Genomic DNA, 15066 nt, shown 5'->3' with positions numbered 1-15066 from the left:
AGCACATGAAAAGATGCTCAACATCACTAATTATTAGAGAAATGCAAATCAAAACTACAATGAGGTATCACCTCACTCCTGTTAGAATGGGCATCATCAGAAAATCTACAAACAACAAATGCTGGAGAGGGTGTGGAGAAAAGGGAACCCTCTTGCACTGTTGGTGGGAATGTAAATTGATACAGCCACTATGGAGAACAATATGGAGGTTCCTTAAAAAACTAAAAATAGAATTACCATATGACCCAGCAATCCCACTACTGGGCATATACCCAGAGAAAACCGTAATTCAAAAAGACACATGCACCCGAATGTTCATTGCAGCACTATTTACAATAGCCAGGTCATGGAAGCAACCTAAATGCCCATCAACAGACGAATGGATAAAGAAGTTGTGGTACATATATACAATGGAATATTACTCAGCCATAAAAAGGAACGAAATTGAGTCATTTGTTGAGACATGGATGGATCTAGAGACTGTCATACAGAGTGAAGTAAGTCAGAAAGAGAAAAACAAATATCGTATATTAATGCATGTATGCGGAACCTAGAAAAATGGTACAGATGAGCCAGTTTGCAGGGCAGAAGTTGAGACACAAATGTAGAGAATGGTCATATGGACACCAAGGGGGGAAAACTGCGGTGAGGTTGGGATGGTGGTGTGCTGAATTGGGCAATTGGGATTGACATGTATACACTGATGTGTATAAAACTGATGCCTAATAAGAACCTGCAGTATAAAAAAACAAACAAAACAACTAATACTAAACTTTCATTGGGTTATTTGTATGGAAATATGTTAATATAAATGTTTCAGACATTACATGAAATTTCTAAAAATCTTATATTTGTATTTGTATGGAAATATGTATGGAAATATGTTAATATAAATGTTTCAGACATTACATGAAATTTCTAAAAATCTTATATTTGTATTTGTATGGAAATATGTATGGAAATATGTTAATATAAATGTTTCAGACATTACATGAAATTTCTAAAAATCTTATATGTTCTGGTATAATGTTATAAGTAATAATCCTAGTTATTACTTTAAAATGTATATCTCAGAAATAACTAATTTTCTTGTCAACTGCATTATTATGAACTTTCATCAAATCTTTAACCGTGGTCATTTTTAAGTCTTTTGTCATTTACAGACAGTTCTGGGTGTACTCTGATGATTTTGCAAATATGTTCCTATAAAAGGGTTTCATCTTCAAGAAATTCATGGAAAAGACTCTGACAAGTACAGGTTTCTGGTAACTGACTGTACTGCTGAACTGAATGAATAAGCATTTTCAGAACTCTAATGAAAAACTGATGAACTCATAAAAGTGCTAACAAAAGATCAAGATGAAAAAAAAAATTAATTACATGGGACTGAGTGAACTGATGAGGATGAGTATAATTTTTGTGACTTTCTGTCTGAATTTAAAAAAAAAAAAAAAATCCCACAAGGACTCAGAGGCAAAGAATATACAAATCAATTTTCACTGCAAAGTAAAGGAGCTGTTACAGTGGAGGATTACTGGACTGAATGTCAATATTATGACATAGTATGAGTGTGTTTCATGTTTGGTAATTGCAATCATTGTTGCTTTTGTTGTGGTCATCCATGTACAATGCTTGGTGTCAGTCTATTTATGTCTTGTAAAAATAAAATACAGTGTGTGTGTGTGTGAATAAAAAAAAAAAAAAAGTTCAAAAAAAAAAAAAAAAAAAAAGACTAAAAGCTGGTTCTTCGAGAAGATAAACAAAATCAATAAACCATTAGCCAGACTCATCAAGAAAAAGAGGGAGAGGACTCAAATCAATAAAATTAGAAATGAAAAAGGAGAGAAGTTACAACGGACACCGCAGAAATACAAAGCATCCTAAGGGACTACTACAAGCAACTCTATGCCAATAAAATGGACAACCTGGAAGAAATGGACAAATTCTTACAAAGGTATAACCTTCCAAGACTGAACCAGGAAGAAATAGAAAATATGAACAGACCAATCACAAGTAATGAAATTGAAACTGTGATGAAAAATCTTCCAACAAACAAAAGTTCAGGACCAGATGGCCTCACAGGTGAATTGTATCAAACATTTAGAGAAGAGCTAACACCCATCCTTCTCAAACTCTTCGAAAGAATTGCAGAGGAAGGAACACTCCCAAACTCATTCTATGAGGCCACCATCACCCTGATACCAAAACCAGACAAAGATACCACAAAAAAAGAAAATTACAGACCAATATCACTGATGAATATAGTTGCAAAAATCCTCAACAAGGGACTTCCCTGGTGGCGCAGTGGTTGAGAATCCACCTGCCAATGCAAGGGACACAGGTTCGATCCCTGGTCTGGGAAGATCCCACATGCTGTGGAGCAACTAAGCCCGTGCGCCACAACTACTGAGCCTGCACTCTAGAGCCCGCGAGCCACAACTACTGAGCCCGTGCGCCACAACTACTGAAGCCCGCGCGCCTAGAGCCTGTGCTCTGCAATAAGAGAAGCCACCACAGTGAGAAGCCCGTGCACCGTAACGAAGAGTAGCCCCCGCTTGTTGCAACTAGAGAAACCCTGTGCGCAGCAACGAAGACCCAACAGAGCCAAAAATAAATAAATGAATAAATAAATTTATTTAAAAAAATCCTCAACAAAATACTAGCAAACAGAATCCAACAACACATTAAAAGGATCATACACCATGATCAAGTGGGATTTATCCCAGGGATGCAAGGATTCTTCAATATACGTAAATCAATCAATGTGATACACCATATTAACAAATTGAAGAATAAAAACCATATGATCATCTCAATAGATGCAGAAAAGCTTTTGACAAAATTTAACACCCATTTATGATAAAAACTCTCCAGAAAGTGGGCATAGAGAGAAACTACCTCAACATAATAAAGGCCATATACGACAAACCCACAGCAAACATCATTCTCAATGGTGAAAAACTGAAAGCATTTCCTCTAAGATCAGGAACAAGACAAGGATGTCCACTCTCACCACTATTATTCAGCATAGTTTTGGAAGTCCTAGCCACGGCAATCAGAGAAGAAAAAGAAATAAAAGGAATACAAATTGGAAAAGAAAAAGTAAAACAGTCACTGTTTGCAGATGACATGATACTATACATAAAGAACCCTAAAAATGCCACCAGAAAACTACTAGAGCTAATCAATGAATTTGGTAAAGTTGCAGGATACAAAATTAATGCACAGAAATCTCTTGCATTCCTATACATTAATGATGAAAAATTTGAAAGAGAAATTAAGGAAACACTCCCATTTACCATTGCAACAAAAAGAATAAAATACCTAGGAATAAACCTATCTAGGGAGACAAAAGACTTGTATGCAGAAAACTATAAGACACTGATGAAAGAAATTAAAGATGGCACCAAAGGATGGAGAGATATACCATGTTCTTGGATTGAAAGAATCAATATTGTAAAAATGACTATACTACCCAAAGCAATCTACAGATTCAATGCAATCCCTATCAAATTACCAATGGCATTTTTTACGGAACTAGAACAAAAAATCTTAAAATTTGTATGGAGACACAAAAGACCCCGAATAGCCAAAGCAGTCTTGAGGGAAAAAAATGGAGCGGGAGGAATCACACTCCCTGACTTCAGACTATACTACAAAGCTACAGTAATCAAGACAATATGGTACTGGCACAAAAACAGAAACATAGATCAATGGAACAAGACAGAAAGCCCAGAGATAAACCCATGCACCTGTGGTCAACTAATCTATGACAAAGGAGGCAAGGATATACAATGGAGAAAAGACAGTCTCTTCAATAAGTGGTGCTGGGGAAACTGGACAGCTACATGTAAAAGAATGAAATTAGAACACTCCCTAACACCATACACAAAAATAAACTCAAAATGAATTCGAGACCTAAATGTAATACCGGACACTATAAAACTCTTAGAGGAAAACATAGGAAGAATACTCTTTGACATAAATCACAGCAAGATCTTTTTTGATCCACCTCCTAGAGTAATGGAAATAAAAACAAAAATAAACAAATGGGACCTAATGAAACTTCAAAGCTTTTGCACAGCAAAGGAAACCATAAACAAGACGAAAAGAACCCTCAGAATGGGAGAAAATATTTGCAAACGAATCAACGGACAAAGGATTAATCTCCAAAATATATAAACAACTCATGAAACTCAATATTAAAAAAACAAACAACCCAATCCAAAAATGGGCAGAAGAGCTAAACAGACATTTCTCCAAAGAAGACATACAGATGGCCAAGAGGCACATGAAAAGCTGCTCAACATCACTAAGTATTAGACAAATGCAAATCAAAACTACAATGAGCTATCTCCTCACACCAGTTAGAATGGGCATCATCAGAAAATCTACAAACAACAAATGCTGGAGAGGGTGTGGAGAAAAGGGAACCCTCTTGCACTGTTGGTGGGAATGTAAATTGATACAGCCACTATGGAGAACAGTATGGAGGCTCCTTAAAAAACTAAAAATAGAAATTACCATATGACCCAGGAATCCCACTACTGGGCATATACCCAGAGAAAACCATAATTCAAAAAGACGCATGCACCCCAATGTTCATTGCAGCACTATTTACAATAGCCAGGACATGGAAGCAACCTAAATGCCCATCGACAGACGAATGGATAAAGCAGATGTGGTACATATATACAATGGAATATTACTCAGCCATAAAAAGGAACGAAATTGGGTCATTTGTAGAGACATGGATGGATCTAGAGACTGTCATACAAAGTGAAGTAAGTCAGAATGAGAAAAACAAATATCGTATATTAGCACATATATGTGGAACCTAGAAAAATGGTACAGATGAACCAGTTTGCAGGGCAGAAATTGAGACACAGATGTAGAGAACAAATGTATGGACACCAAGGGGGGAAAGCGGCGGGGGGGGGGGGGGTGGCGGTTGTGTGATGAATTGGGCGATTGGGATTGACATGTATACACTGACGTGTATAAAATTGATGACTAACAAGGACCCGCTGTATAAAAAAATAAATTTAATAAAATTTAAAAATTAAAAAAAAAATTCTCAGAATAGTGTAGAAATCTTACAAATATTCTTCTTAGTTCCTGGAGAGGGACCACCTCTGCTGGTGGAAAAAATGTGGTCTCAGAAGTGGGCATGCACAAATAGTGTTCCATACAAAGCATACAGCTCTGCAAGTGTGGTAGAGTATGTACAGTCAGGAATGTTTCATTTTCAATTTGGCATGACCTGCTCTCATCATATAATGCTTATTTTCCTCTTGATATTAGAAAAAGAAAAAAAACTTCTGGATAAAGACAGAAATGAAGTAGTATCACAATCTTCTTCCCCTAATACCTAACAAAATAAACAAAATGTATATGTGTGGGGGGTAGGAAACAGCCAAAAATCTACCAGTAATAACCAAACAAAGAACAACTTTGAGCTATAAACTTCAAAAGGGCAAGGGGGTGGTGAGGACTGTGAAACAGAAGACTCTGATGCAGCGTGGCAGAGCTGCTAACCAATCCATACCTTCACTCACCAGGAACGGTAATAGGAAAAGTGAGCAAATAAAATTAAAGAGTAAATTAATGGAATAAAAGTAATAAAGTGGGAAAATAAAATAGCAGAGAATGCTAAGTAATTTGTAGCAAAGTAGATCAAAGTTCTAAGTAGGCAGCTCTGAGGCAAGTCAAGGAAAAACTCTGCCTCATGAAGAAAAGATCCTACATTCTGCTCCAGGGCCTTTGGCAGAGGCAAAAAAGGTCAGGAGTGCTTACATCTTTCAGAACTCTGCGTTGTACAAGAGGAACAAGCAAAGCTCATGAAAATATGATACATACTAGAATACTGGGAGTGGGCCACGTACATGATATTGTTCACTCTCTTGAGCCAAACCCAACAAGGCCTATCCTAAACTAATTCTCTACCTCTTTACTCCAATCGCCTCAGGTTATAGACCAAAGCTCTCAAACAAAATGGGAGGAAAAGACAAGGCAATTATGCAACCATAATATACATGTTTTGTTTTTGTTTTTATTTAAGGAAAAAAGTAAGAAATTATGCAAAAGACAGTTGAAAAAACAATAAAAATGAAAACAAAACCTCCCCTCAACACACACACACAGGAAACAGAACCCAGAAATTGACTGCTGGTGAATGCTCCACACTAAAAGATTCAAGAATATAAATTCAATAAATCATGAGACCAAATATAATGATAAAATATCAAATGAGTGGGAAGTGGAGCCAAGGAACCAATTTAAAATTCAAAACACAAAACACAATACACAATCGCAGGGGGCTTCCCTGGTGGCGCAGTGGTTAAGAATCCACCAGCCAATGCAGGGGACATGGGTTCGAGCCCTGGTCTGGGAAGATCCCACAGGCTGCGGAGCAACTAAGCCCGTGGGCCACAACTACTGAGCCTGTGCTCTAGAGCCTGCAAGCCACAACTACGGAAGCCCGCATGCATAGAGCCCGTGCTCCACAACAAGAGAAGCCACCGCAATAAGAAGCTTGCGCACTGCAACAAAGAGCAGCCCCCACTTGCCACAACTAGAGGAAGCCCACCAGCAGCAACGAAGACCCAATGCAGCCAAAAATAAATAAATAAATAAATAGATTTATTAAAAAAAAAAAAAAAAAAAGACATTAAAGTATCCCGAGAAAAGAACATAGATATGGAGGACAGACAAAGAAGTCAACATCTGAATAGTAACTGGAGTCTCTGAAGTAAAGACAAAACATATGGAACAGGAAATATATAGATACATAATGTAGAAAATTTTTCTTGCAGGAAGGAAGAATCTCAATTTGAAAGGGAGCATCATAGGTAGTGGGGAAGACTGAAAAAGAAACATCAACCTCCAGACATACTCTGGTTAAGTAAATAATTTCAAGTATAATGAATGATATAATTTCTAAAGAAACAAGTTAGAAAAAAAAATAAGCCACTCACAAGGAGAATATAAAACATTGATAATATTCAAAGTGTTAGTCTTCGTTTAAGCAGGGAGCCCTGGCAGTGGAAGCACCCAGTCCTAACCACCAGACTGCCAGGGAATTCCCCCTCCCCAGCCCCGCTTTTTTTGGCAGGGAATCAGTTTTTAATTAAAGGAATACTGTGGAAACAAATCACTTGTACTCCCAAAAGATTGTTTATTTAAGCACTTGTAAATAACTTCTTTCAAAAGGCAAAGATACAAGAAATGGGGAATTCCCTGGCAGTCCAGTGGTTAGGACTCTGTGCTTTCACTGCCAGAGCCTGGGTTCAATCCCTGGTCCGGGAACTAAGACCTCACAAGCTGCTCGGTGCAGCCATTTATAAACAAAGGGGGGTGGGGGCTTCCCTGGTGGTCCAGGGGTAAAGAATCCACCTTACTATGCAGGGGACTCTGGTTCGATCCCTGGTCAGGGAACTAAGATTCCACATGTCGTGGGGCAACTAAGCCCGCGTGCCACAACTCCTGAGCTCGCGCACCTCAACTAGACCTGGCGTGCAGCAAAGTACAGAGCCCACGAGCTCTGGAACCCACGCGCCACAACTACAGAGCCGAAGCGCCCTGCAGCCTGAGCATCACAACTAGAGAAGAGAAAACCCGCATGCCACAGCTAGAGAGAAGCCATGAAGAGCCCGCATGCCGAAACAAATGATCCTGCATGCCTCAACGAAGATCCCGCGTGCTGCAACTAAGACACAACGCAACCAAAAGTAAATAAATAAAATAAAATAAATAAATATTTTAAAATAAATTTTTAAAATTTTTGAAAAAGAAAAGAAAAAAATATACAAGAAATGAAGCAAAGAAACCTCCTAAATTAAGCTGTCATTAAGAGCAAACTGTAACTCTGATAACAAAGGGTAAAGTTCCTATGTTGAGTTTTCCTGACCTTTTTTTTCTTTCAGTTTTATTGAGCTATAATTGACATACAGCACTGTAAATTTAAGGTATACAGCATAATTACTTGATTTACACATATTGCAAACTGATTACCATGATAAATTTAATTAACATCCATGACTTCATACAGTTATATGGGGGAGGGCGTTTTCTTGTGATGAGAACTACTCTCTTAGCAACTTTCAAATATACCATACAACAGTGTTAACTACATTCACCATGTTGTACATTACATCCCCACTACTTATAACTGGAAGTTTGTACCTTTTGACTACCCTCATCCAGTCCCCCCCACCAACCCCCTGCCTCTGGTAACCACAAATCTGATCTCTTTTTCTAGAACTGACATTTCTTGCTACAAGTCATTTTAAAACCCACCTAAAATGTAAAGATTTGTTTGTCAAGAACTACAAAACATGTTTAGATAATGACAATAAATCACAAAGCATGGCTGGTATACGAAATGATAGCCCATAAACTGTATTAGTTCAAATTTACTTCAGATATAATTAATTTCTCCACTACAATACACAATGCCATAAGACAAGTACTGAGAGAAAAAACTGAGTATCAAGATTATTATACATAGCCATTCTGATGTTTGAGTATATAAAGGCAACAAATAAACATTCTCAAACATGAAAGAATGCAAGGAATATAGAATCCAAAGCCCTCCTTAAACAAACAAAAACACTTGAAAAAGAAAAAATAAAAAAGAATTAGTAGTAATCACTGAATCCAACTATCAATACATATAGGACTAAGCTAAATAACAGGAGTGGTGGGACATGAGGCAGGGAGATGTCTATAGATCTGAAAGGAAGAATAATATAAGCAACAAAATTCAGGAGGTAGAGGGTAGTGCAGGGGGAAGAAGTTTAAGAGAGACAATTACCTCATTTTTCAGAAAAGGGAGCAATTTATACCATCTAAATCTAAAACAAAAATTCAATCTCTCAATAATTTATTTAATCTCTTTGACCTTAGAAAGACCTTTTAGGACCTCTTAGAGTGAAGAACAATATCTAAGATTCAGTAGTTCACATAGTTTTATTTCTGTTTCATTTTTTAAATGTTTCATTCAAGTAAAATTAAAGTTAATATTCAATTCTTATGAGTCAAAACTTACATATTATATTTTATACACTCGAATATTATATAATTATAATAATTTCACTTTAGTTTTATTTTCTTCTAATAAATTCAAATAAAAATTAATTTAATTACAAAGATGTCCAACATAATCCTATCCTTAAAAAAAATCCATGCATTTTTCTAGTCATCCATCTAGTCTTCCACTAAACATACACATAGAGAATTATCTGGAATGTTAATCAAATGTTAACAACTGCTTATTTCTGAGGGGTTTAGATTTTAGGTATTTTATTGCTTTATTCTTTCTATTTTTCTGTATTATTTGGACTTTAAACAAGCATGTATTGTACTTATAAACATAACACAATTTTTTCTTTTTTAAATCAGAAAAACAACTATTTGACCATTATAATCTTTCTCCAGAGTTTCACCAGCTGGAGAGTCAGTCCAGGAAGAATATCTTTTAGCCTAGCAAAAAAAAAAAACCTCAATGCGGAAGTGCTGCTATATCAACAACGACACAAAACCTCAATGTAAGCTTTCTAGGTTTGAAAATTTTCTCTCTTTGGGCTCAGCAGTACCTGACTGAATAGACCGTATCATTAACAGATGTATGGTATCTGCAGAAACACCCCCAAAATCTCATACCTTCACAACAGGATGTCCCCCAGTAGATGCTTTTACTGCTCCTCGGCTACCTTCAGTTTCGTAATGGGCTCGATGATGAGTTTTAGGTTGCACTTCTATTTTCAGTTCATATTGTCCAAAATGAGTTGGTAGAGGCCAGTCTAGTGGAGGTAATGAAGACGTGCTATAAACAAAACACACAAAGATGCATTTCACCACACTAGTATTGTCAAATAATGATTCAAATTACTTGCACCAACATTTCTTCCCATGATCATTGAAGCAAAGTATTCAAAAAATAAAATAAAAAAAACAAAACTTCACTTAATAAGTTATAACACTGGATATGGTGGGTGTTTAAGAAATAATTCTTTAACCTGAAGAATAAAATCAATTTTGTCTACTTTTTAGTTTCGTATATATATTTTTTAAAAGGACAAATTCTAACATTTCATAAAACTGTAACTTTCTCAAATATGTGTATATAATTACAAAAACAATCAAAATAATTTAAACAGCTTAAAGGGGAGAGGTTCATTTAGATATATTAGCATTGAAAATATGGCATTAGAAAAGAAACAACTTCTATGTCCACAGGTCAAATATGAATGGACCCAAACCTAGAATGATTTGTATTAGAAAGTAATATCTTCTTAATGATTGGTGAAATGGGACTTTAAAGGTCTCTTCTACCTTTGAAATGCTATCATGCCTACAGTAAATTCCTAAATCATTTCATTACTTCCTTGAATGTCCTCAGCCTAGCTTTACCAGCTACTCTGAAGCTCAAAGGCATTAATTTTTATTAGTCTGAAGCAACAACTCAACTTCATCAACTCTCAGCGAGTTTCTGCACTTGTTCAAGCAAACCCTTAAAAAGATTAAGATAATTTTCAGATGCAAAGTGATGGGCTCAAAGGAATCTTCAATACCATAATTCCACATTATATTTTTCTAAAGATCTAGATCCAGAAATAAACATTCATACCAACGAAAAACCATTTTTAAAAAAAGTAAACAGACCAACTCAGTGTGGGGATTTAATACATGGTAAGTTGTCTTTTCTAATCAATTATAGACTAGACTGATTCTATAAATGGCATTGTGATAACTGATAAGCCATTTAGAAAATAAAGTCATTACAATAGTCTTCACTCCAGTCCTTAGCCGGACTCAAGATTCAAAAAAAAAATATATATATATATATAAAATTTATAAATACAAATACTACATATGTTACGTACACATATTATAAAAATTATACATAAAAATTTTGTTAGAAACTTGTGAAAGTTAGTTTTTTTGTTTATTTGTAGTTACTTTAGAGTGGGGTAGGCTTTCAAATATAACATAAAATCCAAAAGCCGTGAAGGAAAAGACAAACTTGAATATATAAAATTTAAAAATTCCTCTACAACAACAAAAAAAGCACAAACTTATAAAGTCAAAAGACAAAAAAAAAAAAATTATGGAAAAAAACACTTGCCACAAATATAAAAAGCAAATTTCACTTGTATATTGAGTTCTTAAAAATATAAAAAGCCTATTCCCAAGTGGTTTTATTAGTAATTTAATTCATATTATAATCAATCTTTTACAAGAAGCTTTTGTGGACAAGAAAATTGCTTCTAGGGATTCTTAACTGTAATTAATTTGCTATTATCTACAATTCATTATACACTTTTAAAATGATAACTTTAGCCTATCTAAAGACACTTTTAAAACTAAAAGGAAAATAAATGTGGACTTTGTCCGGAAGAAACTGAAGAAAAAAAAAAAGGAGGAGGAAGAAAAACGGTCAAATAATTCTATATAGATAATGTAGTTACATGCCACCAATAACACATAAACATGAAAAATGACCATCATCTATTTCCATCAACTCACCGAAATATAGGGGTGTGACCAGGCTTTGGTTTGCTCCAGGTAAAGGGTGAAGGAACTGAAAGAAATTGGTCACCAGATGAATCTTTCTTTAAAGGATACTGAGATCCAAGGCCATCATCTATTGAAGTTTCCCGGGACGGTGAAAGATTCCCTTGGTCATCTGAACAGAGCTCTAATTTTCCTGGTAGTACGGTAGCTTGATCTTCACAAGTCTTCCTTGTTTTCATAGGAATATCAGTCTCTACACAGTACTGAAATGGAAAAAGTGCAGGGCCAAGGCCTGATCCACCCTGGACAGAAGCATTGAGCCAGGTATCTTCTGTTACACTTCCCCTGGGGGAGTGACCAGGAGAAGGAACAGGTGAGTGATGAGGCGAAAGGGACCCAGCATAACAAACCTCAGCACTAGAGTGCCGCCGTTTCCCACAAGGGGAAGTAGGCCTTGATGAGGGTCCTGAGGCTGGCCTGGGGCTCAGCCAATTCTCATCAGTGACACTAGATCTAGGAGAGTGGCAAGGAGATTGCCTAGGTGACAAGGAGTGTCCAAGTCCATACTGTTGATTCCAGGACTCTTCTCCAGGGCAGCCTCCTGGGGAGCCACCAGGAGAAGTCAGAGGGGATCCGAGAGTAAATCGGGCAGCAGCTTCATTCAACTCCGAATCCACATCATCATAAATATGTGAAAGAGATTCACAAGAAGACGCATCTGAGAACCAGCTCCTAGAAGAGATGCTGCTGGCAGGACTAGGACTAAGGGAAGACTCCCGGTAGGATGGCTCAAGAGGAAGATAGAGATGATCTCTAGAAGGCCTTTCCAAATATTCCCTTTCTGGGTCATTTATGTGTAGGTCATCTTCATGAGCATCAATTTCTTGATGACAGTTAGGAGAGATGGATGTAATTTGAATACTTGGGCACTCAAAGGGTTTGGGACCACCTAATGGGCTGTATTTAGATTCAGGAATTTCACAAGTTCCTTCATAGTTTTTGTGACCTTGGAGCTGAAACGATGGTGACAAAACAGAAGAGTGAGACGGTAATCCATGATGTGGTAAGCAAAGTGGTGAGTTTAAAGTAGATGGAGGTGGATCTACATTAAAGATGTAAATGGATGCACAATCATCTGGCTCAAGATCTATGGGGGTTGGGGGGAACAAAAAAGAAAAAATTAACAAAACAAGAAATTAGAAATCTTAGATGTATAAATTACTAGATGAGAATGTAAATAATAATCTTGAGAGGAAGAAAGTGGGACACAAAATGTACATTAGCTCCACTGAAGAGTGGTGTGTGTGTGTGTGTGTTTTAATGTATCTGATTATTTCTGCAGATATACATAATTATCACATATTTAATTTTTTCTTTTTCTGTATTTCCATATTTTCTAAAATAAGAATCTGAAAACAATAAATATTTTTATAAAAGAAATAATCATATCCATAATTCTAAAAAATATTCACAGAATTATGTAATGATATGATCATAGAAATTCAGCCTCATCTGGGGTCTGCAGGTTAAAATGGAGTAAAGGATAAAGCAGAGTCTTTGAAAGGTTTTTAATTATAAGTATACACACTAGTTTATTAATGCAAAGTATTACAGACTGAAATTCAGGAGACCTAGACACTAGCCTACCTCTGCCATTAGTTGTGAGCTTAGTCACATATTTTAACCTCTCCAAGGCCTCAGTTTCCTTGCAATAAAATTCAGGAAATGTTTATGATGAACAGAAAGAGTTCTTCCCTTCAGTCACAACATCAAGAATTCATATCTTTGGTCATGGCAAACCAGGTTACAAAAGCCACATTACCCCACTGGATCCTTTACCTCAACTAGAAAATAACAGAACAGGGCTTTTAACTATTGATTAATTGTTAAAGTAATCTCATAAAGGCAGAACTTTTAAAATGTACCCCTTGCTAGAGTAATACTAAATAAGTCCTGCCAAATTACCTACTGAGAGCACCTGCAGCAATAAGGGTATTTTTGCAACTTCACTTTTAGGAAGGAGCGATTATTTTCCATTTTCACAGAGGCAGAAGTAGTACTAACCCCTCATACAAGGTGCTGGTTGAACACCTTCACTTTTTCCAAAGAGATCACCACTGGGAAACCAAAGACAAAACTGTTCATAGATACAACAAAGAGAAGCACAAATCTGTAGCCTCTTCTCAGAAGTACTCAAGTAGATCACATTATTTAATTACGTAAGTACCAGTGGAAAATAACAAACACATGTCTTTAGACTCTTGGTGTCATTAGCCAGCATCCTATAATTTAACTACCTCCATAAGTCCTAGATTTTGGAGTTTTTAAGATGTTCTGTGGTTAGAGAACATACTCAGTAAAGAGTTCTTACATATATTAAAACAACAAAACAAAACCCCCTAGGTTTAAACCCTGGCTCTGCCTTTCCACCACTGTGTGAACATGGACAAGTTATTTAACCTGCTTGAACCTCAGTTTTCTGAGGCACTTTTTTCTATAAAACTGGAAGGCTGTGAGTAGAGCATTACCTGAAATGCACAGGACCATTTTAAGGCAAGCAACCTAACACAATGACTAACATAGCAAGAACCCAATACATACCTTATTTTTTTTTAATTCTGAAATATTTCCTAATAAATTGAAACACCTTTCTAAGTATACCACTCACTCCACTCTCTCACCCCACTTACTGAATCAAGAGGAAAAGGAAATCAGAACTCCAAAGAAGAAAACCCATCTGTGACTTAGATAAAAAGCTGAAGGGGGCTTCCCTGGTGGCGCAGTGGAATCCGCCTGCCAATGCAGGGGACACGGGTTCAAGCCCTGGTCCGGGAAGATCCCACATGCCGCGGAGCAGCTAAGCCTGTGCGCCACAACTACTGAGTCTGCGCTCTAGAGAGCCCACGAGCCACAACTACTGAGTCCACATGCCACAACTACTGAAGCCCGCGTGCCTGGAGCCCATGCTCCACAAGAGAAACCACCACAATGAGAAGCCCGCGTACTGCAACGAAGAGTAGCTCCCGCTCACTGCAACTAGAGAAAGCCCACGCACAGCAATGAAGACCCCAAGACAGCCAAAAATAAAAACAAATAAATAAATTTATTGAAAAAAAGGAAAAAAAAAGCTGAAGGGAAAAGCTATTAAAAATAAACAACAAGGACTTCACTGGTGGCACAGTGGTTAAGAATCTGCCTGCCAATGCAGGGGACACAGGTTCGAGCCCTGGTCCGGGAAGATCCCACACGCCGCGGAGCAACCAAGCCCGTGAGCCACAACTACCAAGCCTGCGTGCTGCAAGTACTGAAGCCCGCACGCCTAGAGCCTGTGCTCCGCAACAAGAGAAGCCATCGCAATGAGAAGCCCATGCACCACAATAAAGAGTAGAAAGCCCGTGGGCAGCAAAGAAGACCCAACGCAGCCAAAAATAAATAAATTTATTAAAAAAATAATAATAAACAACAAAATGAAAAGGTTTGGGGGAAAATGGGGAGTGACTGCTAATGGGTATTGGGTTTCTTTCTGGGGTGATGAAAATGTTGTAACAG

General features: G+C 37.1%; 1 protein-coding gene across 4 annotated transcripts in view; it reads right to left on the bottom strand.

Moving 5' to 3' along the window:
- Positions 1 to 15066, bottom strand: part of NFATC3 (nuclear factor of activated T cells 3) — a 134549-nt gene that overhangs the window by 81144 nt on the left and 38339 nt on the right. For all 4 annotated transcript variants that reach the window (XM_036834530.1, XM_036834532.1, XM_036834533.1 and 1 more), the window contains exons 2-3: positions 11530 to 12664; positions 9664 to 9826 (exon numbers count right to left, since the gene is read on the bottom strand). In XM_036834530.1, coding sequence (XP_036690425.1) covers positions 9664 to 9826; positions 11530 to 12664 — 1298 coding nt within the window. The remainder of the gene's footprint in view (positions 1 to 9663; positions 9827 to 11529; positions 12665 to 15066) is intronic.

This window comes from Balaenoptera musculus, chromosome 19 (genome assembly GCF_009873245.2).
Source record: "Balaenoptera musculus isolate JJ_BM4_2016_0621 chromosome 19, mBalMus1.pri.v3, whole genome shotgun sequence".
Taxonomy (NCBI): Eukaryota; Metazoa; Chordata; class Mammalia; order Artiodactyla; family Balaenopteridae; genus Balaenoptera; species Balaenoptera musculus.
Note: the sequence above shows the minus strand (reverse complement) of the source record. Positions and strands in the feature narration are given on the sequence as shown.